We start from the raw sequence: 27,500 nt of genomic DNA on the forward strand, positions 1-27,500 counted from the left end.
CATTTCCAAAACTTCATAAAAAACTGAAAACTGCAAATGAATCGTACCCTGACTTCATTATCACTACTGTAAACCGTTACAGTGCTCATACAATTCAGGCAATGCTCATTCAGTTCACTTCAATACTGGCAAAAGTACAACTGCGCTACCAATCCGTAAATTTAATGTAGACCCTTCAGCTATCGTGTATGCGACTTGCTTGCCTATCTAAATTTGTATGTATGGACGATATGTTCTTATTATGAGTTTGCAAGTGAGCGCAAATTTATCCCACACTATAAACCAAAATTAACCCCTAAATCTTCGTTTAAAAGCTGAAATTAAAAGCACTCCGCTGATCCTACAAACAGCAAAGGAAAGCCGCAAAGGAAAAGTTACTCTTTCTGAAATCGACACCTTATTATCTTTAAAAATATTTGGCAACACTAATTACCTCACCGGAAATTAATTTGTTGTTTTAACTGTATACTTGTCATATCGATTAAATGCAGATCCTACAAACAGCAAAGGATCGCCTGTGCGACTTACTTGTCTATCTAAACTTGTATGTACGGAGGATGTATGGGTTATTGACTAAGTGTGAGGTCAAGATGGCTGGATATTGGCCAAGTTCTTTTTTTTGCGTGTTTAAACTCGCAAAAACAAAAAAAAAAGAACGAGGCCAATATCAAGCCATCTTGACCGAACAAGCTTGGTCAATAAAGGATTTATTACATGGCTTTCGGGGAAATTTTTCTTGCGAGACACGGCGGGTAGTCCCGAGCGGGCAAGATAGCTCCATCTTGCCCGCTCGGGTAGCCGATCACAGCGCAGGATCTGATTCATCTTGCCCGCTCACGGAGCTAGCCATATAATAAATGTTCCTATTATGAGTTTGCCCGTGACCGCAAAGTTATCCGATACTGTTTAAACCAAAACCCACCCCTAAATCTTAAGTTAGAATTAAAAGCACTTCGCTGAACGTAATTGTCTCATTTACTAACTCCCAGAGTGTATTTCGCTTCCACAGAGGGATAAATCGTGCGCGACATAAGCGCGACGAACATAAGCCGCGACGAAATAAGTGAGAAATCACTATCCAAAGGAATGCAGCACGTCAGCTTAAAGCGATGACGTCACACAATACGTCATCGCTTAAAAATCACTAATTACTGAAAATGCCCGTTCTTAACTTAGTGTTTTTCTTTTTTGAGGGGGGAGAGAGTAAATAAACAGCGAGCAGATAGGTCACATTCGATAGGACAAAATTGCAAATAATAATTTGTTCAGTTTCTTCTGTCCCTCAATTCCCAAAAGACGCTTGGATACAAAGAAAACACCACCATATATACAGTCGAACCCCCCATTTAACGGCCACCTGTTAAACGGCCACCCCTATTAAGTAGACTTGTCACAAGTCGACCTCTTGAGTTTGAGGGTAGAATAGCTAGGCAAGCAAAGCAAGCTGCGAGGTTTTAAAAGTCTACCTATCGGGCGGTCAGTATTCAAAGCCCCGGTGAGGGCTTTTCTACGTTCGCGCGAAAATTTTCCAGTCGATAGATTTTTTAAAATTTTTACTGATAGTCCATCAGCTGACAGCCGAAAATTTGGGTTTATGGCTCACTTGAAGGGAACAGCCGAAACATGTCTTATCTTAATTTTTGACTATTAAGCATCATAAAAATGTATGATAGCAAGGAAAGAACGGTAGCTTTCACTTTGTAAATCAAATTTTAAATTTTGCCCTACATACCCCTCTTTTGCCGCCGTCTTGGATTTTTGGGGAACCCTTAAAAGTGGTTTGTATTCCTTTAATGTGAGCGAATCCTGTTTCAAATGTAAATTTTAAACGTATCGGAACTACAAACATGATGTCCATTTATTCTAGTGCTTGAATTATCAGTACATGACGTCATAAGTGACGTCACAATGCCTGATTATTGGTCACAATATGATCATTTTGCACTTATAATCATTGCAAAAACATTGTGGGGTACGGTTCTCAAAGTGATTTCATGAAAATAGAGCAAGTCGATGAAATATTTGCCTATTTCCTACATCCAGCCCCAGCTCCCAAACATGCACTCTCACAAACGAAAGTGCGAAAGTGTTTCCTCTGAATCATGATCTGATCAATGGTGAGCGAATGCATTGTATGCGGTTGTCAGGGTTCTAGGTCAGCCCAGGAAGCTTCTTCACGAGTATTGGGCTATTACTTCATCACAGACCTACATTCATAAGGAGTTGGCTTCAGCACGCATTAAAGAAGACATCAAAGCTGTAGGAAAGCAGGTGGATCAGCTCAAGGATGTTATCCGTGACCTAGCCATGAAAAGAAGATGCAGCATTAACGAGCTTGTCCACGCCGGGGTATCAAAGCGACAACTGAAGTAAGTGATGACTTATTGCAGGCGAAGAGCAAGGTAAAGAAGGTAGCGAATGACTTTTGTAACGACCGTTGCTCATCTAATCCCACTTCAGATTACTCATATTCATTGAAGAAAGTCAAGCCGAAGTCTTTTAAGGATCTGTAGGCTGTGCATAAGGTTTGCAACTAGGACGTCGTACTTCCTCCTCGTATGGCGTGATGTATTTGCTCTGATGGCACTTGTCGGTCTCTTGCCGATCCTTGTGGACTCCTGCGAAAAACAACTTCGCAAATCATCCAAACAGAGGCAAAACTCTCCAAACACCTGGAGTGTCACAGTCACCGAAAAATACCCAGAGAACGCAACCAATATTTTCAGTGTACCTGGTCTTGCTGAAGTTGAATATCCCGCCCTCTGGAGGTATGTCTCATGTGGTTGCTAAGAGAGTGTTTGAGTTGGTAATGAGCAACGGCAACAGGCACGTGGATGAAGTGTTCGACATGTATCGAGAGGTATCTGTCAAGAATGTCGAAAGGTTTTAAAGAGTGTTTACCTCTGACGTTGAACAGTACAAGAACATACTACCTGCCAATACTGCGAAGTCAGGGAACAAGCTTTTCAGTGTCACCGCAAACAAGCCTGACATTGCCAATTCCGTCATGTCACAGTGGAAGAAAGAAGCATTCTGAGGCAGGCTTAGTGACCGGATCATGTACCTGACAACCGAAGATCAGTGCTAGAGACTAAGACGTAGCCACATGCGAACCAGTTCCTGATATAGGGTGCAATCATGAAGAGGCTGATATGAGTATGGTTCTCCATGCTCGGTACGTGGGAAGCAGGCGCATCATCCACTCCGACACTGATATCTTTGTCCTACTGCTTGGTCAAAGCCAAAACCTTGGAATGTGCTACATGAAGAATGGAAGAGGCGAAAAGACCAGAATGACAAAATCTCTTTAGTTATTAACAGCTTGGAGAAGTAACTTGACCAAGACATTGACAAGCTCTACTTCACTGATGAAAGTTCTAATTGGCGTACACACGATCACAGACTGTAATACTCTCTGGTAAGCAGTTCAGCTTCTAATTCTACAATACAGTGAAAAGTACGTCCGAGGTATGGCGAGAATTGAGAACGAGTGAACAGTATCCGGAGAGATACTGGAGAAGGCACTCATGTGACAGCTTTACGAGAAGGAGTGCTAGAGAAGGATGCGCTGCGCTATGAAGTCCACCGCGTCAGAGACAGCAACGGTCTAGCCAGAGGCTTTGCAGCCATGCCAGTCATCTCTATGACGTCGCGTTACGACAGCAAATTATCGAGCAACAATCTGGAGAGGAGCCGTCACCACAGAGAAGACAGTTGAGATACGACGCTAGGAGCGGAGTATTTTTGACAATTTTTGAGGTGTTTGGAAAGGTGCTCAAACAGAGTCTTGAGTGATAAGTTAATAAAGATGGTGAATTTTAAGCTCGGTAATGAAATGTGAATGTGAATTAATCAACATGACACGAGCGTGGGACAAAGAAAAAAATTCTGAGTCCCCGACAGGAATCGAACCCATGACCTCCCGATCACCGGGCGGGCGCTCTATCCACTGAGCTACGAGAACTCATGGAGAGCAAGGTCATTTAACTGAGTTCAAATATGATAGGTGTCCTGCATACTGCTAGGATCAACGCTATCGAATTCATCGTGAGTAGTGATAAGTTAATAAAGATGGTGAATTTTAAGCTCGGTAATGAAATTATTAACTTATCACTGCTCACGATGAATTCGATAGCGTTGATCCTAGCAGTATCAACGCTATCGAATTCATCGTGAGTAGTGATAAGTTAATAAAGATGGTGAATTTTAAGCTCGGTAATGAAATTATTAACTTATCACTGCTCACGATGAATTCGATAGCGTTGATCCTAGCAGTATCAACGCTATCGAATTCATCGTGAGTAGTGATAAGTTAATAAAGATGGTGAATTTTAAGTTCGGTAATGAAATTATTAACTTATCACTACTCACGATGAATTCGATAGCGTTGATCCTAGCAGTATGCAGGACACCTATCATATATGAACTCAGTTAAATGACCTTGCTCTCCATGAGTTCTCGTAGCTCAGTGGCTCAGTGTTTGATATAACTTCTTGATCGGAACTAAAACTATGGAGAAACAGAAAACTAAAATCGTAGAAATGTCTACTAAAACAATCAGATATCCAAACACCGTCACGATCATGATTTACCCTTTTAAGCTTGATGAATTGGTTATGACTTGAAGAAGTTATAGATCCAAATGCAAGTGACAGCAGTGACAAAGGGCGTTATACGAGCCTGGCGTTTCTGTATTCGAACGAGCTCTAGACTGAAGTGTGGACCCAGTTATATGTATCTACGTTGAGTTATGGTACATTGGTTCATGGCGTAGTGTGCTCAATTAACTAAACGTACAAAAAGGTTTTTTTTAGTACTGTGATGTGGAGCACCTTATTGGTAATTTAGTTATTTCAGATGGTTGAAATAGACGTTGAATACACAAACTAGAAAACAAAATGGCAGCCATCGTGATGTAATTTATGACGTCATCATAGCTTGAACAACAACAGACAATACTGAAATAATATCTAAGATACTAATTATTCCAAATATACGTCCAGGTAAAATATCGTGTGCCTCTAATTAAGAAACATATAAGAAAATATCATTTAGAATTCCAAGATGGCGACCAAAAGGAGGGTATTGGGGGTAAATTTAAAATTCGATTTACAAAGTGAAAGCTACCGTTCTGTCCTTACTATCATGCATTTTCTTAATGCTTAATAGTCGAAGTTTAAGAATATACAAGTTTCGTTTGTTCCCATTAAGTGAGCCATACAACCACCTCAGCTGATGGACTATAAAGTCAGATAATGAGTTACTTGTGTCAGAAATGCAAAGAACTTAACCGTTCAAGAGACATTTGAAACCGCCGCACCGAGTACAGATAAGCGAAGAGCTAAAAAGAACGGATTCGACGGTGCATTTTGCAAAAAAAACAAAATCAAACTTCTAATCGATGGGGGTCTCCGATCGTCCAAGATCTTTAAATCCAGGCAAAGCTACATGTATAGCAATGGCCAAAGCGCGCGCTCGATGTTAGCCTGTAAGGGGTTGAACTGTTGATGTTTTTCCTGAAAGCCACGGAAGTATGTTAGAACATTGATATATCAGAAAAACAGTGAACAAGTGTGGAGAAACTGCGGGAACGAGGGAACAAAGGCAAACGTTTTACATTGTAAAGGGAACCAGGACACCCTTCCCCCCTGAACGGCCCGGTTTCAAGCTGCTCGAGCTTCTTGACTTTGTGCGGTTGGATAACCCGAAAGCACTGACCCCCGGTCCGCGGACCCCCAGTACGCCGGGTCAGCGGACTACCTATGAACCGATCCACGGACTCCCCCTACGGACCCCCTCTACGGACAACCCTCCAAAATATAATAAAAATAATAAATAAATATTTCAGTTGCGGGTTGTCTAATAGGTTACTCGTGACGGCGAAATTTCGAACGTTACATTGTACAAATGGGCAGACCTGGATTCAGGCTCGGGTGCAATTTATATAATTACACACTGCCATTTCCTTTGTTGTGGCCATTAAGCATACGAAAGACGCGTCCTGGGAAGCCTTCGGGAAGCCTCGAAATTTGTGTTCTTTCCCCTCTGCCATTTTGTTCAGCCCATCCTCCCGTGGGCTCGTGAACTCGTTCCAGGCTTCACAATTTACTCAGCGGAATAACAGATACACAAACAAGAATAAACGGCCTAAAAATATATCTTCCATAGCCAGATTGAGCCACGAATGGAAGGCAAGAACTTTCCTTCTTACCATCGGCATCTCCTTACGCTGAAAACGGCTTTTAGGCAATTTTTTTTGAGGGGAGGGGTGGGTGTTAAAAACCCAAGTCTGTTACATTTGCACAGTGTAACACTCGAAAAATCACCGACACAAGTTTGAATCTATTAGACAACCCCTAAGTGAAATCTTTATTTATTATTTTTACAATATTTTAGGATGGTCCGCAGAGGGGGTCCGTAGGGGTAGTCCATGGACCGGTCCGTAGGGTAGTCCGTGGACCCGGACCATTGTGGGGTCCGCGGACCGGGGGTCTGTGTTTTCGGGTTACTCTGTGCGGTTACCTCGGAATAATCCAAAATGGCGGACAAATGTTTACCCGCGGACTGGAATGATGACGATCGAATGAATTTCATGTTTTCGGCCTTCTCCGAAAGCCGAGACGTAAACCCGAAACACTGGGACTCTAAATTACATTTCTGGAGCAAGGCAATCCTCGAAAGCTGTAAATATCACGGAGACATTCACATTGATTTAACGACACTAAAGCGAAGATTTTCGCGAAATGGCTTAACTCCTCTTGGGTTAAGTATTGTACTAAGAGAAATGCTTCAACAAGGAAAGCTTGAACGAAAACAGGACTTTTTCAATTGTAGTACGGAAGGGTGGATGTCTTGGTTTTATGGAGTGGCCAAGAGTACATTTTGGTGGAGTGCTCGTACTGTGTTAGGAGGAGCTGATGATGTAAAAGTGGATGAACAGTTCGTTTTAGTAGATGTAGCAAAGGTAAGCTAACTACGTACACAATACGATAGGGTCGCTTATTCCCCAACACACCTCTGTCATTCGTAAATGGTCAATACCGCGACTGTACCAATTCTTTTACTACTATGAATGCTATGGAAAATTGTTTCCACCACAAAATGTAGCAATACTGACCCTCACCACTAAAAACCATGTTCATCCGTGAACCTCCAACCCCCTTCTCCCTTGCCTGCCACTGAGACATATAAAAAAGCGAAACCCATTATCACTACTGAGAGATAAATAGGCTAACCAGAGCGTTATACAGACTAATCTGAGCACTTTTCACGCTAACCGAAGTGAAAGTGTAAAGGTCAACTGTAGGCTTGCACTCTGGTTAGCCTGCATAGCAAGAACAACACTCAGGTTAGCCTGTTTACAGTTACATGTAGTTCTCAATAGCGATAACTGGTCTAGCTTAAGGTGGGTTACTACAGTTTTTCTGAGACTCAGTAGCGCACACTACCATTGCCTGTCAGATGTCAGGGAGCAACTACAGAATACAGGGCCACTTTTGAAGGCGTATCTCTCAAGCGGCTCGGTGGCTCATGGGTCACATTGAGTGATGAAAGAACAAGTAGCGTGTATATTTTAGCGGCTCAGCGGCTCATTGGTCGTGTTCAGTGATGAAAGAAGGAGTAAGGTGTATATTTTAGTGTCTCGGTGGCTTGTCAGTCACGTTCAGTGATGAAAGAACAAGTAAGGTGTATATTTTAGTGGCTCGGCGGCTTGTCGGTTGCGTTAGATAGATAGATAGATAGATAAACTTTATTTAAACACGATAATAATTAAACAAGGCTGTTGCCTAAGAAAATTTTTAAGGAGCCCTTTGGGCTCCTTCCACCAAAAGTTGGGAGCCCAAGCCACCTTTTTAGGAGCCCAGATAAAATTCTCCGTGGTCAATCCGGGGCGGGGGGGGGGGGGGGGAGTTAGTGAGTTTCAGGAAGATGGGGGTGTTAATTGTGGAAATTTTGGGGAGGGGTCCTGGGGCAGAGATTTTTCATGAGACACTGATATGGTCTAATATCAATCAAATTTTATAAATAAAGCATTCAGCAAAGTGATCAGGTCATGACTGAGAAAGAATACTATTTATGGTCAAACTCAATAATTGGTGTATCCATGCAAGTGCTGCAGCTTTTTTTATAAAAATTTATATTGCTGCTTTTGTTTTTGAATTTTGCAATTCTATTTTAAAAAGACGAAATATGTTGTACAAATCATGAAATGCAAGCTGCAAATGAAAACAAATAAAACTGAAAGAGGCATTGGAGGCGGGGGGTTTGAATTTGGCCTCACTGAAATGTGCGTTCCTTCCCCGGGCTTGGGACATTAGTATAAACTAAAGGTGATTTTGAGGCAGCATTACAGCAATATTGGCCACTTCTTTGGAGAAAATAAATTCTTGTATATTGGGCGGAGTCGCGACAATTCATTTGATAATTTAAAATATAGAACCCTAGTATGCAAAGAGAATTGCAATGATGTGTTCTTTTTGCTGGCTAGTTACTCGAATTATCCTTTCAAAACCTAAAGAAATTCATTCAGTACATCTTAGTGAAGTTTTCTTAAGTATCGGACAAATATTTAGACACATTTATCTTTTTTCAACTGTAAATATAATGTCAGCAGGATCATCACTCCAATTCCAAAAATATTAATTATCAAAGTAGTTATTTTGCAACTCGGAATCAGCAAGGCATCAACAGAGACACAATTCATTGGCATACATGATGTACATTTATTCAATACTGAGCTTGCAATGCATTATAGGGCGATTTTCAAAGATGGCTGTTTTCGGCTGTTTTGTGAGCGGAGAGAGACTTTGTTGCCGTGTTTTTGACCAGATTTCTCGCGATAAAAGCAAAACAGGACCAGAGTAGCTGTTTTTTTCCGTTTAATTTATTGTGTGAATGATTCTTTGACCGATTTCATGAGAAGATTGAAGTCAGTGGACAGATTACATGGGAATGAAAACTTCATGTTTAGGCGCCCACTCGGGCTCCTCGAACAAAACTTTAGTCGCCCTCACTCGTAACTTAGGCGCCTCAGGCGACCGGGCGCCCGTTAGGCAGCAGCCTTGATTAAAGCTAAAAGCTTGTGGGGTCGTGTATTTAAATTTAACTTTGCTAAAAATTTAAAATTACGATTAAAATGTTTAGATTACAATTCCTAGATTTACAATAAAATTAATTATTTAATTAATTGCTAACTAGAACTATTACTAAGTTAATCTACTATATGATTACAATAAACTAACTAAAACTAATTGTATATAAAGTCACTACGTCTGTGGCAGGTTGTCGAAGCCAACAGTGATGAAAGAACGAGTAAGGTGTATATTTTAGTGGCTCGTCGGCTCGACAGCTCATCGGTCGCATTCATTGATAAAAGAACGCCGGGAGGGCGTTTGCTGATACAGAGATAAACCAATATAAATAAGACCTCACAGTGAAAAGAACAGCGTTTGTTTTTTTATTATTTACTGGACCAAGTGTTTCTTAATATGGCATTCGCAACGTAAATTTGAAGTCCCTGTTATAGTGATCGAGATGTTTTATATTGATTGTTCAGCCATTGGAGTATTTCTATGAGCCCACGTAGTGTACAGCGGTGGCATGTATTACCATGTGCTCTTATCAATACAATCTTGTTGTTGGACACGCCATCGTGTGTGTGTTTACTCTTCTAACCTGAAAACATAACATATCTGGCAACGAGGATGGGATAATGCCAAGCTTAGGCAAAATAGAAGAGTTCGATCCAGCCTCCACCAATATCAATCGTTATTTGGAGCGTTTGGAGCAGTATTTTATCGCGAACGGTGTTCCAGCGGATTCAGGCGAACGATTCAAACTCAGAGTAACTCTGATATCTGTCATCAGTTCCAAAGCGTACGACGTCCTTTTGGACCTGTGCTCACCAGAAGCTCCTTCCGAGAAAATGTACGGTGATCTTGCAACCATTCTCAAAGGCCGTTTTGCTCCAAAGAACTTCTTATGGCCGAACGATACCGATTTCACAACTGGATTCAACGCGAAGGAGAGAGCATCTTCACCTTCACCACCAACCTCAAACACCTTGCTTCTACCTGCAATTTCGGCACACTTCTAAATGAAGCACTACGAGATCGCTTGGTCTGTGGACTTCGCAACAAGGAGATCCAGAAAAAGCTGTTAACTGAGGAACACAACTTCAAGGAATCTCTCAAAAAAGTGCTCGGTGCCGAGAAAGATGTCGCTGCATTCTCTCAAGAAGACACCACTCCGCTACACAAGCTTGATTGTGAGGGCCGTTGGACCTATCATCTGCGCAGAACATGCAGACCTCCAGGCAAGGGCCAAGGCAAAAAGCCACATAACCAGAATCAAAATAACAGCACTTCTGAATGCCTTAGTTGCAGAAAAACAGGGCACCCATGTTCCTAGTGCAAATACAGGAACTATACATGCCATACATGTGGGCAATCGGGTCATATCACAGATGCATGCAAGTCTAAATCTCAGAAGATCCACAAGGTGGAAGAGCCAGAAGCATCACAATTCAACCCCCCTTCAGATCCATTTTCTCTCTCAATCTTCAACATCAATACAGAGAACAATGGCACAGAAGTACCTGTTGGACTAAATGGAATCCATTTCCTGATGGAATTGGACACAGGCGCTGGAGTTTCAATTATCTCCCAGGAGACTTACAAGAAGCATTTCCTGGAGACTCCACTCCAATCCTCCAATACCCACCTGCACACCTACACAGGGCACCCTGTCCACGTCTCTGGTCAATTCCTAGTCCAACTCAAGTACCAAAATCAGAATGTCACTGTGCCACTCCTTGTAGTTAAAGGCTCTGGACCATCCCTCTTTGGAAGAAATTAGCTTTCTTGTGTCAAACTGGATTGGAAGAAAATATGTAGTATCCGTGTCTCAGACCCAGGCCTCCCACAAGATGTCAAGACACAATTGCACACCGCAGTCCAGTGTCACTCTAATGTCTTCAAGCCTGGCCTCGGTACTATTAAGGGAATCACAGCTAAATTGGAGATGAAGCCTGATGCTCAACTAAAGTTCTGCAAGGCCCACCCAGTACCTTACGCTCTCCAGGAGGCAGTAGATGCCGAGTATCACCAACTGGAATCCGAAGGTTTTGTGGAAGAGGTCGAATTCAGTGAATGACCAACCCCCATGGTTCATGTCCCGAAGGCTGATGGCACCACACGGTCATGTGGAGACTATGTTGTTTTACGGCCAACCCCCAACTCAATGTTCCTCAGTATCCAATTCCCCTGCCTGAGGATGTCTTTGTCAAGCTGCGAGGAGGAAAATGATACACCAAGCTTGATTAAAAGAATGCTTATCAGCAACTCCCATTGGATCCTGACAGTCAGCAGTTTGTAACCATCAACACACATCATGGTCTGTATCGATACAAAAGGCTACCGTTTGGAATTGCATCATCCCTGGCAATTTTTCAGCGGACCATGGACATCATTCTTCAAGGTTTGGAGCATGTTGCAGCCATTCAAGATGACATTCTGATCACAGGCAAGGATAATGAACAGAATCTGAACACTGTCCTCAGTCGCTTAGACAGTTATGGCTTGCGACTCCAGCTCAACAAGTGCAAGTTCATGCAGAGGTCAGTAACGTATATGGGCTGCATCATCTCCGCTGAAGGAATCTCCCCAACAGAGGAGAAGGTTGAAGCCATCAAGGAAGCACCACACTCTGACCTCTCTGACCTCAACCTAGCTAAGGGCCTTCCTTGGAATGATCAACTACCACGGGAAGTTCATCCGCAATCTGAGCTCAATTCTTCAGTCACTCAACCAGCTCCTTCAGAAAGATCAAGAGTTCTGGTGGTCCCGCCAGTGTGAAGAGGCCTCCAACAAGGCAAAGGAATCCCTCTCTTCCTCACATGTGCTGGTGCATTACAATCCTAGCCTCCCAGTGATTCTTGAAAGCGACGCAAGCCAATATGGCATAGGGGCTGTCATGCTCCACTGTTTCCCCAACAGAGACGAGAGACCTATCACATATGCCTCAAAATTGTTGAATTCATCTGAGAAGAATTACAGTCACATAGAGAAGGAGGGCCTAGCCATCATTTTTCATGTGACCAAGTACTACATGTACCTGTTTGGACACAAGTTCACACTTCGAACCAATCACAAACCCTTGCTAAAAATCTTTGCACCAGACTCTGCCACACCGGTTTTGGCAGCTGCGCACCTTCAGTGTTGGCCCGTACTCCTCTCATCCTACCAGTACGAAATTGAATTCAAGCCTTCTGCTAAATTGGCCAGCTCCGATGCCTTGTCCAGACTACCACTACAGTACAGGAACGATGCCAGTGTTCAGGACAAAATCTTCCAGGTGTCAGTAGTGCAATTATGTAAACACCCTGTTTCTGTCTTGGAAATTGCACGCCAAACTGCCTGAAATCCAGTCTTAGCAAAGGCTCTCGCAATGACCCAGAATTGTTGGCCTGTCCACTTCTGCACCACTCCTGAGCTCAAGCCATTCATCCTCCACAAGGATGAGCTCTCTGTCGAGCCAGACTGCCTGATGTGGGGCCTGCAAACCGTCACACCTCCCTCACAGGAGCAGATTCTAAGTGAGCTACACGAGACGCACCCAGAAGTTGCACGCATGAAGGCAGCTGCCCACAGTCATGTATGGTGGCCTGGAATAGACAGCAACAATGAGGAGAGAGCACATCAGTGCAAACAGTGTTTCAAAACTAGAAAGGCTCCACAAGCAGCACCACTTTTCCCTTGGTCATGGCCTACAGCTCCTTGGCAGTGCATACACATAGACTTTGCCACCTACCATTCAAACCACTATCTCATTATAGTTGATGCTCATTCAAAGTGGCCAGAAGTGATTGGTCCCATGAAGACCACCACTGTAGAGGCAACAGCCAATTCCATGCGCAATGTTTTTGCAAGATACAACCTTCCAAAGCAAATCGTTAGTGACAGTGGCCCACCATTTCAGTCTGCTGAGTACAAGGAATTCTTGAGACAACATGGCATCCAGAAGATACTGGTCTCCCCATATCATCCATCTTCTAATGGTCTAGCTGAGCGGTTTGTGCAAACCTTCAAGTACTCTAGAATCCTCAGCATCTGATCTAGCTTGCACACTACAGCAGAGAATTCAGAACTTCCTTTTGTCTTACAGAAGCACTCAGCATGGCACAACCGGGTCATCTCCAACTAAGCTGTTCCTCCAAAGAGAACTACGTACACGTCTCTCTCTAGTGAGACCGGACCTCGCCACCCATGTCTCCCATCAGCAAGAAAAGATGAAGATGCACCATGACAAGCATGCTAAATTCAGAGAAATTGCTATTGGCGACACAGTCTTTGCTCATGACCACTTGTCAGGACAAAAGTGGCAACCTGGAACCATGGTACAACACCCCTCATCACACTCTTGCTGAGTTCAGCTAGATGATGGGTGAGTTTGGAGGCAGTATGTGGATGACATCCTGCAGAACAACTCCCACTCTAAGCCAGTTGAATCAGGTGTTCCATCCTTGGAGACAGCAACCCCAGTTGATCCTGATCCCCAACCAGTTATTCTACCTGAAATTAGCTCACATCCTCCTGATGATGTCCTATGCTGCATCCATCATCCCGCTCTCACAGATCTCCTCAGAGATTGGTTGAGGAGACGTGAACTTGAACATTAACAATGAACATCTGTTGTTGTTGCTATTGACTGATTGTTTAGCTATTGAATACTAAGTATTAAGTTCTAAGGACACTCAAGTGGAGGCTTGTGAGCATTGATGATTCGTTTATTTCACTCATAAGAGAGTTATTCTGTACAACAAATCTCCAGGGGGAGGTGTTCTAGTGATCGAGGTGTTTTATATTGATTGTTCAGCCATGGAAGTAGTTCTATGAGCCCGTGTAGTGTACAGAGGTTGCGTGTATTACCATGTGCTCTTATCAATACAATCTTGCTGCTGGATCTGCCATCTTGTGTGTGTGTTCACTCGCCTAACCCGAAAACATAACAGTCCTTATTACTTGAAGGAAGGAACGTAACATTGAAGTCTATGTTTTGTTGCTTTACAAATGCTAATTAGAGAAATATGGAAAAGTGTGAATTTGGATGTGATCTTAAATCTGTATTCGTAAAAGTTGTAACTATGAACCACAAACGATAAATTCATGCATTCTGTTCTGAACATAAGCAATGAAAAGTTTGTCCTCGTGTGTGATATGTCCTGCTCTTGCACATTGTCGGTGATAAGTCTGTTCAGTGGCTCGGAAATTCTTTGGTTATATTCCTGTCTAGTGCAGGGCGCATCCATCAGCCAATCCAAAATTTCAACAGGCTTTTTCTTGATAAAGACTCACAATCTTTAGGCGTAGTGTGCGACACGGATTTCCACAACTTCACCAAAGTTAGTGATGGCCTGTGTGCAAACATCATACTCTTATTTCTGGACACAGAAATCATTTTGTTTGCTCAATGCCCGTGCTATCTGCACTATTTTTCTTCATAATTGAACACAGTGTATTAATGGTTTCAGTCCTTTATTAGAAAGATATGTTAGAAAAGGTAATGATGCAATGAACCCAGCAACTCTCAGATTTTTCTCTATTACCAAAAGAACCCAGTTAAATGCAGTGCATGCATAGTAATTAAAAAATTGTGACTGAATGCAGAATAACTTTCGAAGAAATATGCCTACCTGTACATGTATTTCTCGAGAAGCACTCTGCCAGTAGAATTTAATGAAATTTTGCATAAAAATACTGTAGGAAATAAGTAACTGGATTATCGAAAAAAGTTTGAAATTTAACTGAGGAAATTCTAGATATTTTAGTTATATTTCTAACTGAAATATCTAATTCTAGATATTTCAGTTAGTCTTAACCTGTGAGCATCATTACAAGATTGTTGCATGAAAATGAGAAGATTTAATGGCTAGAATGATTATCTCCAAATAAGCAAAACCGATTTTTAAGGCCTGTTTATCTTAATTTATGTTGCCATGCCAGTGGCAAAGAATTATGTCAGTTTGTGTTGTTAACTTCCATGTTGCCATTTTTGGCGACCAAAGGATAAGGGTTTTAGAGAAAAAGGTGAATGAAACACAGGTATCAAAAACAGTGTTTGGCCACCTTGATATCTCAGTCAGTGACTTCATATTGTTATTTAAACTTGGTGTTCTTTATGCAATCATTCTGTTGTCAGATCTATTCTTGAGTTAATGTCTGTTGTTATTCAGTGCTGTATCACATTCAAGTCCCTTCCCCAGTGCCCCTCTTCAATGCACTTCCTGCCACAAGTAACCAAAAAATTTTACAACTATAATGTGCAAAAGTAATGTAAACAATATATGACAAAATTTGCGATTTTCAGGACTGTTCAAATGCACAAAGTAGTTTCTTCAAAAATGAGAAACCCATTGTTTCTACTGATGCAGAATTTCAAGGAAACTTTACTGGGCTCTGCAAAACTTTGCAATAAAAGTTTTGCAGTATTTTGCATAATTTTGTTCAAAAATTCATGGAAAGTCTTGAAAGTTTCTAAGTCACAATTTCATGTCTAGTGTATACAATGTACATATGTACATGCCTTTGACTTACTGTAATACCATCTGGAACAGCATGTGTTAAGAAATGTTTTTTTCATTTGTTTATGCAAGATACATGCTCCACTGTAAGCATGCATCAAAGAGACTTGATAAAAGGTTTGTTGATAGACATTGGAGATTAAAAAAAAAAACTGGATATGCAGGATGTGATGATGCTTTGGAGTTGACAATTGCAGCTGTGGAGGAGACCAGTAGGGAATCTTTCTCAACAATGCTTTGCAGCAACTCTGACTAGGAGTCAAACTAATACTCTTGATCCAGTGCACCACCTATTCCAAAAGGACACTGGGTAGTGGGCATATAAAGTTTAATAATTAAGAAATACAGTGACGACAAGGGGCAAAGAAAAAAAAAAAACTGAGAAGAAAAATAGCTAGTTATCATTACAGCTTGAGGTTGTAGTACAGAAACATAAAAAAACAGACCAAAGGCGTGTGGTACATTTAAAGTAAAATGAGTTATGCATCTGACAGGAGATTAGAAATAGATTAATGGGTAGGAGATAGATAACCCTACAGAAAATATAATCTAAAATATTAATTAAATCCTCATATATCCTGTAAGAGGTTTCCATTTCTTCGTGTCTCCACTTTTTGTTTCTATCTCATATTGTAATTTTAGTGTGCATATGAAAAGCGTAAGATTTGGATGATCATTTTTTGTTTTAGCGAGCCATATGTGATATCGTGCTAAGAGAAAGCAGTAATTTATAAGAAGCGCAAATTGAGAGATATCTGGCCTCAGACCCAAAGCAGTAATATTTGTCAAAGCATAATCTCTAGGAAGTAAATTTAAGTTTTTCAGCCATTCAGTAAGTTTATTCCAAAAGTGAGATGTTTGACGGCATGACCAAAAAAGATGAATTATTGACTCAGAGGAGGTGTGACAAAAACTGCACTTTTCATCGCCCTGTAGACCTATTCTAAATAAAAAGTTATTGGTTGGTACACGTCTATGTGGTAGCTAAGTGCAGTCGCAAGAAATTTTGCTGCGAGTTTTTCACACATTTTCGTGCATATTTCAGGCTTCATTGAGCCAACCACTCTAATCTGGGTATCATTGGAAAGATCTTTTCCTCCTGCAGAACTTGAGTATAGATGAGTATAGATGATATAGATGATGTTACGGGCGGCACGGGAGTCAATGGTTAAACCACATAATATATTGATAATATACTGAAGTCTCTGAACATTCTTGACTTTCTTTAGGAAAATGCTGCCTGGGTCCTTGACAAACATTACAGCTGTGTCGAATGTGATACAACTGACCACATCATACCATGGAATGTGCTTAAGACACGCTGCCCGAAGTTTGACGAGGAAACTCTTGAAATTGTAATGGCCTATTTACAGAGGCACGGTAAAGCAGTGCTATTCATCGCACCTGAAGGAGAGAAGGTATGAGTTCCCTGTGTTATTTGCTGGTCTTGACTTTGCCCAATATTTGAAAATATTGAAATTTAAGTGAATGACTTAAAACGTCAAGGTACATGTCATTTATTGTCGGTATATTGAGACTCTTCTTGAATTTGTAGGTTGTAAAGTTTGCAAGAAAAGGTGAACAGAAAGTGACAGCAGTTTCAGATAATGATATTGACATTGTGAAGTAAGGAGTGAAATTTACCTTCATTTCGTTGCATATAATATTACTAAATACTTGAAGAATGGGGTTATTTTGATTTTGGATTTGAGACTCAGAAGTATAGAAGGAAGTAAAACAAAAGAAATCAGGGAGAGGGCATGCGTGGGCGTAGCGCGAGGCATGCGTTTTAATGCAGCAGTCTACATCCCCAATATTTTTCCCTTCAGTGTGAAAGTAATCAATCTTTTTAGTATTAACAAGCAGGGAATGACCCACGATACAATCATATGACTGGAAGAGGTTGAAAGCATAAACGTGGTGAACACGGCTCCATTGAAGAAGGACAGTTAGATTCCAAGCGAACCAACATGGTGGCTGTCGAAGGCAAAACCTTCACAACAGAACCTCCAACCACCGAAAACCACCACAAAGAACCCAGTCTAATGTACTTAAGAGAGATTGTTGGTAGATATACAAATCGCCGTCAATAATATTCTATTGGAAAACAAGAAAATCAGCGAAGACGTAAAAAGAACTAAAATCCACTGTAAACAAACAGCAAACTGAGATTGTGGACCTCAAGAAACAACTCACCAAATCCACAGTTTGCAGCTAGGGAGAAAGAGCTCAACGATGCGAAGAAACAAATAAATGAACAACAAGAGGAAATAGCAGAGCTTTACAACCTTCAAGACTGTTTAGAACAATATACCAGGAAAAACTCTCTTGAATTCCATGGAATTCCAGAAAGCGCGTACAACTCCACAGAAGAGGCCATCCTAAAAGTAGCAGAGACACTAGAGGTTCCTGTCAGCCTCAGTGACATTGAAATTTCCCATAAGTTAAATACTTGGGGCAACAAAGCAATAATTGCAAAATTTATTAGTCACAAAGCCAAGACAAATCTCTACAGAGCTAGAACAAAACTTAAGAACATCAAACTGGCCGACCTCTTCCCCAACTCCTCCTACGCAACGAAAGTACAGTCGACAAGGATCTTCATCAATGAAAACTTAACTTTCTATCATCGCCACATCATGTCTAGAGCTAACGAGAAACATAGAGATGGCAAACTAGTGAGTGCATGGTCGATGGATGGAACAATTTACATGAAGACTTCGCCAGACGGGAGACCCATCAAAATCATTGAATTAGAGGACCTCAAGAATCTGTAGCCTGCTTAGAAGTATTTTGGGAGAGGGGACAGACTCTGTCTGTTTGGAACTGTGACTTATCTCTTTACCCTACTTGAAAAAGGTTTAGGTCCTTTTGTGTTGTTGTGTGTATTTGTTTGTGTGTGTTGTCTGATTTGTTTATACTTTAGTGAGTTTTTGCATTTTTTTTTCTCATAATTTAATTCCTTTTTTTCATTTCTATCGAGTAATATGAATACGGGTAGTGTGTCCAAATTTGACGTCTTATCATTAAACGTTTGGGGAATCAGAGATCAAATCAAGAGGAGAAGTATATTTTCATACCTAAAAGATCAAAAGCAAACATTTATTTTTTACAAGAAATATATTCAGAACAAGCCGATGAAAATATTTGAATAAAAGAATGAGGTGGCGAGCTATTTTTCTCACATGGCACCACGCATAGTAAAGGTGTGTGTATTTTAATTAATCCCTTTGTACAACCAAAAGTTGATTATTCTTATGCCAATGACTCAGGCAGAAAAGTGCTCATTACAATCACTCTTAATGGACAAAAACTATCACTGTGCAATATTTATGCACCTAATGGCCAGGTCAATCAACTCATTCAATTCATGCAAGAGCTCAACACTTGCATAATCGATTAATCAGAGCTCACCTCGCTAATTGTCGGGGGAGACTGGAATTGTACTTTATCAAAAAAAGATAAGATTCGAGGTGCACCGTGGAAACCGTCTAGTTACCGTAATCTCATTCTGACGACGATGGAAATGTTTGACTTAGTGGATATTCAAAGAATGTGACATCCAAAGTTATGCAAATTCATGTACAAATCAAAATCTGTTAAACTTAAATCTAGGATTGACTTTCTCTTAATTGCAAAAACTCTCTCTGGGGATGTAAAGAATTCGGAAATTTACCATGCTATTGCACCTGACCATAAGGCAATTTATATTTTGCTATCTTGGCCCAACAAACCTCCTCAGGGTCCAGGACTCTGGAAATTTAACAACACCCCATTGAATGACATGCAGTATGTGAGTAAGGTTCGTGATACATATGCTCACGCGTGCAGTTATTATAACTATGTGATGGATAAGAGGCTCTTTTGGGAGTTAATGAAAATGGAAACAGATCTGCAACTATTTCCTCTTCCAAAAGTAAAGCAAAATGTATCAGCAACTGAGAACAGGAATTAAGACGTAGAATAGACCAACTTGATGTTATTATCTGCAATAATTTTTCTTCTCCTTACATCGATGGAGTACTATGGGAGTATGACGGACTGAAAACGGAACTTAAGTCAATTTACGAAGAAAAAAGAAAACAGGCAATGTTTAGAGCAAAATGCCGCTGGATAGAAAATGGTGAACACCCAACAAGGTATTTTTTCAATCTTGAAAAAAGTAATTACTGACAACAAAAAAACTATCAGTGAACCTCGATTACCATATGACTCTATTACGTGCAACAAGACAGTGATTCTAGAGCAAATTAAAGATTATTATAGAAACCTATATACCTCGGATTTAACCTTTTCTGAAACTGCGTATGACAAATTCACTGAAAATGTTGAATCGCCTAAGCCTTCAGAAGACGTGCAAGGAACCTTGGAGGGTCCACTTACGTACAAAGAATGCAAAAGGATACCAGAAACCTTTCAGAATGATAAAGTACCGGGGGAAGACGGATTTACCGTCGCATTTTATACCTATTTTTTGATCTTTTAGGTAACGATTTAATAGCAAGTTTCAACAAAGTGCACGAGAAAGGTGAACTCTCGATTTCACAACGAAGAGGAATAATTACTTTAATTCCAAAAGAAGACGGGTCACTCCTAGATCTTTCAAACTGGAGACCGATTACATTGCTTAATTTTGATCTTAAAATAGCGTCAAAAGCAATAGCCAAACGCATTGAACCAACACTACCAAACCTGATCCACTCTGACCAAACAGGCAGGGAGATACATTGAGGAGAGTATCTGACTTATAAGTGACATAATGGAATATACGAGTCTACAAAACCTCCTTGGCATTTTAACGTCACTAGACTTCCATAAAGCTTTTGATTTGATTGAATGGCCCCTTATAATGAAGACACTAGACCAGTTTAATTTTGGTAGTGACATCAAGCGCCGGATTAAGATATTCTACACAAACACAGAAATTGCGGTACAAAACAATGGTTTTATAACCAGTTGGTTTAAACCATCAAAAGGAGTTTGACAAGGTTGCCCCCTCTCCCCTTATTTGTTTATTCTTTCTGTAGAAGTACTCTCAAATAAGATACATCAGGATTCCAACGTGAGAGGAATCAAAGTCTTCGGTAAGGAAATCAAGCTGTCCCAATTTGCTGATGATACAACTCTATTCAATGCAGTCATAGAATCTTTAGAAATGGCCCTGAAAATTGTTGGGGATTTTGAACAAATTGCTGGTCTGTCCCTAAATGTAAAGAAAACAAAGGCACTTTGGTTGGGGAAATGGAAAAGTAATAGAAATAAGCCTCTGGATTTAAAATGGTTACACAGCCCCGTTAAGATATTGGGGATAAATTTTTTGTATAATATTAACGAGAATAATGAGCTCAACTTCAACAAAAAGATCCAAAAGTTGCAAACTAAACTGGATATGTGGAGTTCACAGGACTTGACGATATCTGGAAGAGCCATGTTAATTAAAACCTTGGGTATATTGCAACTTATCTATTCGGCCTCTAATATGGATGCTCCCAAAGGAATTGTGGAAATTGTAAGAACAAAATGTTTTAAGTTCCTCTGGAAAAACAAAAAAGATAAAATAAAAAGATCAGGCCTTTACTAAGATCCAGACAACGGTGGAATACGCATGACCGATTTTGATTTTCTGTTAAAAGCCCTAAAACTCACCTGGATCCCGAGACTGTTGTGCACTTTAGACAATAGTAATTGGTGTATTATTCCAGAGCACTATTTCAGAAGCAAGGGAGGGTTAAACTTTCTACTAAGGTGCAACTACGACACAAATTATTTTAAAGACCTCTCGCCCTTCTATAAGAAGATACTAAACTTCTTCCATGAATTAAAAACTCTTTACTCGTGTGATCAAAAGCAGGAGTCTGTATTGTTTAATAACAAAGATATATTGGTGGACGGGAAACCCATCTTCCTAAATGAATGGTTTGAAAAGGGTATTCTATCGATTAATGACCTATTGAATGAAAGTGGCAATTTTTTAACATTCCACAAGTTCTGTGATAAATATTCCTGTGAATCCAATTTTTTACAATATTATCAAGTTGTTAGTGCTATTCCGGAACGCTTAAGGTCTCTAGCCAAGTGCTCCGACATCATCAACAAATCATTTTTTACTGGAAATAATAATATCTTTTCCCTCAACGAATCGACACAAATTAATCAGTACAAGGCTAAGTCAAAGGACTTCTATAATTTGCTTAGTGTCAAGATTCACACTGAAGATCAAACGGGTCCTAAACGTTGGAGCGAAAAACTCTCTTCAAGAAAGAACGTGTGGACTACGATCTTTAAATCACTAAAAAACATTTGTAAGGAAACTAAACTCAAAGAGTTTCAATTTAAATTAATCCACAGAACGATAGTAACTAAGAAAGAATTATTCAGATTTGCTATTAAGGCAGAGAATGAATGTCTATACTGCAGAGATAAAGATTCAATTGAGCATTCTTTTATCGAATTTATGTTTACCAAATTGTTTACCTAAAAAGTCTTGAACTGGTTCAACCAAGTGTATGCGTGTCAAATTTCTCCTACCACAGAGGAGACCTTGCTCAGTATTATTGCAAGCTCCCACACAATAATACGGAAATTTAACTACACTACCTTATTTATGCGCCATTATATTTATTCAAGCAAGTTAAATAGCCTGGTCATCTCCATTCAGGATTTTATCAGTAAGCTGCTCATTAAATACAATCTTGAAAATTTGTCTTAATTAAATGTTTTAGTGAGAAGTACTCCTCCCTCCTCAAAATCAATATACAGTATAACATATTGTAACTAACGGTAAGTACAGCAAGTAATGTAAATAGAGTATTATATTGTTAGCACTGTAAGTAGCCCGTATTGCAAGTAATTGTATTTTCTGTAAGAAGCTGTATTCAGTATTGTATTGCCAGCATAAGTAACCTGTATTGTAAGTAACGTAAGTAATGTTCTATAAGTAGAGTAGGGTAATGAGACCTGCATTGTAATGTTTGTAGAATTGTGTTTTGTAAATTAAAATTAAAAAATTAAAAAAAAAAACAGGTCCAACCAGATTAAGTAGTCTTGATGAATCTGGTCAGTGTTAATGTGTTGCGTTGTTGAGCAAGACACTACCAACTTACAATCGATCCTGTAGTTTTCTCCCTTGTGTTATTTTTTTAGCCCATATTGGTTACCCATCTTGATTCGCTGAAAAAAGTGTTGCAACTTGAGTTCAGTTTGGGACTAGAAACATGATTTTTAACTATCTTACATGGAATATTAGTTACTAAAAAGTGTATTCTCGCATTTAGTGAATTAACTCTAGGTAACACTACACTTGGATGGTGATTTCCTCAAAATGTGGAGAAAATGATGATACCGTATTTATTCGATTAAGTGCCCAGGGCACTTATTTAATTTTTGGACTTTCAGGGTGGGTGCTTATTCGAGGTGGGCGCTTATTCGAGGCTGGGGGCTTATTAAATTTTCACCATTTTCAGTAAATAAAAAGTTTATTTTCTAACAAAACAATAAATAAGAACAAAACTTGACAAAATATTAAAGCATTTGAATTGTAACTGTTCATTGTTTGGTTATGCCCAGGACTAACAACTCATTGTTCGGTCTTCACAGAAGTCTCTTTAGCTATCATAATTCTAAATCAACTTCTATGTCATCGTCACGCAGCTCAATAAGTGAACTTTCTGGTGCTGCCTCCTCAAGATCCGACAGCATAACGTCAGCAAATGGGTCAGTCGCGCAAGAAGCTGTTAGGGCTTGCTCGATGGATGCCAGGTGATCTTGTCCTGCATGACAAGGTTGACCCTCCTTTAGGCAATGAATCTTATCATCTTCAGATCCATCAGGAGCCACAGTAAGTGCACGGCTTCTAAAAGAATGGATAATTAACTCTCTGTCTAGAGTTTCCCAGGCCTCAAGAACCCACTTGACAATTTGACAACAAGGTGGGCCACGCATGTTTCCTGCAGCTGTAAATGAATGAGCTCCATCAGCCATCCACGCATCGTACTTCTCAGTTACTTTGGCCTTGAAGGGCTTATTCCATGCCACGTCAGGGACTTGGATATACTTAGTACAACCACTGGGTACTATGACAGGGTCGATTTTTGCATGTGGGAGTTCTTGCTTGATGCCGTCTGTGATGTGGCATTTAAAAGAGTCCCAAGCCAACATCTGACGAGTAAATGAGAACTTGCCCAATACTCCTTGCACCCAGTCATGGGTCAGGTCTTCATTCATCCATCCATTCACAGAGGAGGCTACATAAGACTTATTTTTAAACTCCTCATTAAGCTGCTTTGTTTCTCTCTTGGCTCCCGGAAAGACAATAAACGGCTTTAGTTTTGTTCCGTCTGCCTTTGCTGTCAAACAGACAGAGACTTTGGACTTCTCATGTCCTGTTGTCTTCAGTCAAATTAATTTTTCTCCCACATTGTCAACGGTAGTGCTGGACAGCATATCTTGCCAGACAGCTGTTTCGTCCATGGCAATAATGTCACTATGACTGTAGGAATGCCTGTTTCGCTGTCATCGTACTTGTAAGAGATAGGCAATAAGCTTGTCGATAAGTCTGTCCGGGTCTTTCTCTGATTCAGTGGTTCTGCACCTCACAGACAGCCCATTCCTGGCCATAAACTTCTGGACCCAGCCATTACTTGCAATAAAAGATGGAGAAACCTGCCCTGCCTTGCATTTTTGTTCATGAATAACTTGCGCTTTGTGCAAAATTATTGCCCTTGAAACTCGAAGGACACTGGACCTGCATTCATTTACCCACTCTAAAAGGTCGTCTTCCAAGCCAACATCAAATGGTTTTCTACCTCCTCCTTCAAGACGTTTCCTCCTGTTATCCGCAGCCTAAGTTTTGCTGTGGAGCTTTGCCATTTACCAATTCTCTTACGGTCTACATTGAACTTTTTTTGCAGCGCTAGAGATGCTTTTACTTTTCTTCGGCAAACTTGATAGCTTCTAATTTATATTCGGTCGAGTACGAACTTACTTTTTTGCCAGCATAACTGAGACGCATCAATCTCCATGCTTTCAGAACAAAGGGAAGATGAAAACGTGACTTGTGTGATTTATATCTTTTTAGACATCACTGGAATCAAATATCTGATCTGTCAGTTTACACATAACATGAATGCATGAAGGTGCTAGATCTCACAAGTTTACAATAAGGTAATTACGTGCAAGAACAATAGTCAAAGAGCTCCTGGTACGTAACAGGAAACATGTGTGGCTTCCACTGCAGTCTAGCAAACTGAACAGCTCGCTTTTAGTGCGAGAGCATTTAATGTGAATTCAAAGCCATGGCTCGCTCAAGTTTTCATTAATGTGTTTGAAGTGCAATTCACATCAGTTATACGAGGTCATATTTATAGATCTGTGTGGACTCCAACTTTGGGAGAGAAACTTAATTGCCGCAAGGATGATCGTAATGAAGACAAACAACATGATGGATATGCAATTGGGATGTATTTGGAAGCTAATACCGGCAGCGAGCTTGTAGGACACGTGCCAATGGAACTGCCTTACCTTATCTATATATTTCTGAGAGCTTAGAACAATAATGAGGTTTCTGTTAAGGTAACAGGATCAAGAAGGCTGGAGAACAGACTTGTTGTGCCAGGAACATTCAAAGTGCAGACACCAAACAGGGCTATTGCCAAGAAGTTTGAGCAGGAGATTTTGCAGCTGAAAGAACTTTGCGCCCACATGGACATTTCAGTTGAAACTTTGAGAAAAATTCCCACGTTGTCATAAAATTTTCAGGTGATGAAACCAGAGATTGTAAGCCATTAAAGCAAAACCGTACTAATCAATACCCGTATTCCTCTTGTGCACTTTATTATTTTTTTTTGGGGGGGGGGGGGGGGTGGACGCTTATTCGAGGTTGGGCGCTTAAAAGGTACTTTTTGGGGGTGGGGTGGTGGGGATGGGCGCTTATTTGAGGCTGGGCGCTTATTAACTTTTTCTACCTTCAGGGTGGGCGCTTATTCGAGGTTGGGCGCTTAATCGAATAAATATGGTAATTATAAAACACCAATTTATAATTATTTGTAATGCTTGTATTTTAAATTTTACTTACATGTACTTTTGTTTGTTGTCTCTGATTATGACACATTCTTTGTTCCCAGACTCAGAAAAACAGTGGCCAGTCTTACTCTTCAGGTGAACAAGCTGTCAAATGAAGTGGAAAGGTTAGAGTCCAACTACTCCTTATTGCTACTTACATGTATTTTCATTGGAATTATCTTACTTTAGGCAACTGGTGATCTGTATTTGTAATGAATATGACATTGAAATGAATATACATGTAGGTGCGTGGCTATGTGTAGTGACTTGTAGTTTTGATCGTGGATTCACTTCACGTACTGCATCCTTTTTGATTTGCTAGAGTGAGTTCTGTGGTTTTGGTTTTAGAATCCTTGATTGAAAACTACTCTAACTTAAACATTTAGCATCATTTCTAACACTACAGTACAATGCAGCTGTATGTTAATAATGCAGAAAAAGTTTCCACAGTTGCCAAATTGCAAAATTTAAGTCATGCAAAATTTTTTTCTTCCATTATTGAGAAATAAAGAGAAGCCAGAGTTTTTCCATTTAATATGCATGTATGACTGAAGTTTGAGTGCCATTTCTAAAGTAACGTGACAGATGTCTGGTTCTTATTTGTGTAATAATTGTGCTGGTTGATGTTTTATTGATCTTTAAGAAGCAAAATGTAGTTTAGGTTGTCTCGGTAAAAACTCGTTTTTGGTTTTTAATTAAGGTGTAGGTTTCAAGCAGCAAGTTGTGCAAAAGAAGGTTCAAAATCTAAGGTATGGACATGACCAAGACTGTTGAAGATTATGCAAGTTTTAATTGTGTGCACTGAGTCTTTTGGCTTAGATACCTGTATATAGTATACTTAAACAATAGACAGCCAGGCACCTGGGACAAGTGAAGAACACCAGAAAAGCTTGTGAATCAGAAGTGATTAGACAAGTGATTTACGAGCTCTGCAAGGGCATTTCCATCTTCCCAAGCTGGTCTGTAATAATTTAAAGAGAGGGAGATTATTTTAATGACGTGATCAAGTTGTTTATTTTCAATGCATTCATGAGATGATGTGGTAAATCAATTACAGTGGCTGAAACATTGAAAAAACAGGTTATGCTCCACACACAAAACTCGTTGATGAATGGAAAAAGGAAGAAGTTGTTAAAGGAAGAAAAATGTGTTCACAGATTGAGAAATTACTTAGACATGTTTGTCAGGGAAATCATGGCTTGGAATCAGTCATTGCAAAAGACACTAAGCAACTGCATGAGTAACTACATGGAAAGTTTGCTAGTTCACAAACTTGCAAAGAATGGCAAAGTGATTCAGCAATTACTTTCAAAAGTTTTGGGATTAAAACATAGGTTCCAGACACTGCTTCTGAAACGTAAAAATGATTGCATGAAAGTTAAATTTCTCGATAAAGCAAGAAAATTCCAAATTTGGAAAACATGCCTGTCAAGATATAGCTGTCATGGGAACATCAACTTTCAAGAACAATGACATGCCATTGTTCCCAGATAAATATCAGTTAAAGTTGCATGGTTAAAATGGCAGGTTTACTTAACTAATTTAATTCAGTTTCAGTGTAGTAATGGTTATCAGTTGACTGCATCCTGTGTTTTGAGTGTTCAATGTTCGTGTACTACGTGCACGCAGCCAAATACTAAACACTGACATGGTGTCGTGTTGAGGGGAGGGGGGAGGGGTAGTTGTTGATGATTGCATGTAACATGGTGATTTATATCTTTTCCCATGATTCATTTGACAGGCCCTTAAACTGCTAAGAAAGAAGGAGCTTAGACAACGCACACTGGACAAGGCCATATCCAACTTGAACTCATTTGAAGAAATTTTACACAGAATACAAAACGCACACACAGACAAAATG

General features: G+C 40.2%; 1 protein-coding gene and 1 pseudogene across 1 annotated transcript in view; both read left to right on the top strand.

The window, feature by feature from the left end:
- Positions 1-6,476: 6,476 nt before the first annotated feature.
- The window catches only part of LOC110064426 (charged multivesicular body protein 7-like), a 32,975-nt gene continuing 11,951 nt past the window's right edge, over positions 6,477-27,500 (top strand). The window contains exons 1-6 of the mRNA XM_089287910.1: positions 6,477-6,964; positions 16,810-16,998; positions 17,136-17,206; positions 25,702-25,764; positions 26,340-26,388; positions 27,381-27,500. Of these exons, the coding sequence (XP_089144036.1) occupies positions 6,539-6,964; positions 16,810-16,998; positions 17,136-17,206; positions 25,702-25,764; positions 26,340-26,388; positions 27,381-27,500 (918 nt within the window). The 5' untranslated portion in view covers positions 6,477-6,538. The remainder of the gene's footprint in view (positions 6,965-16,809; positions 16,999-17,135; positions 17,207-25,701; positions 25,765-26,339; positions 26,389-27,380) is intronic.
- LOC149117933 (uncharacterized) lies at positions 17,213-22,600 on the top strand (annotated as a pseudogene).

Source organism: Orbicella faveolata, unplaced genomic scaffold (genome assembly GCF_042242905.1).
Source record: "Orbicella faveolata isolate gen_17 unplaced genomic scaffold, um_ofav_v1 contig_1, whole genome shotgun sequence".
NCBI classification, from domain to species: Eukaryota; Metazoa; Cnidaria; class Anthozoa; order Scleractinia; family Merulinidae; genus Orbicella; species Orbicella faveolata.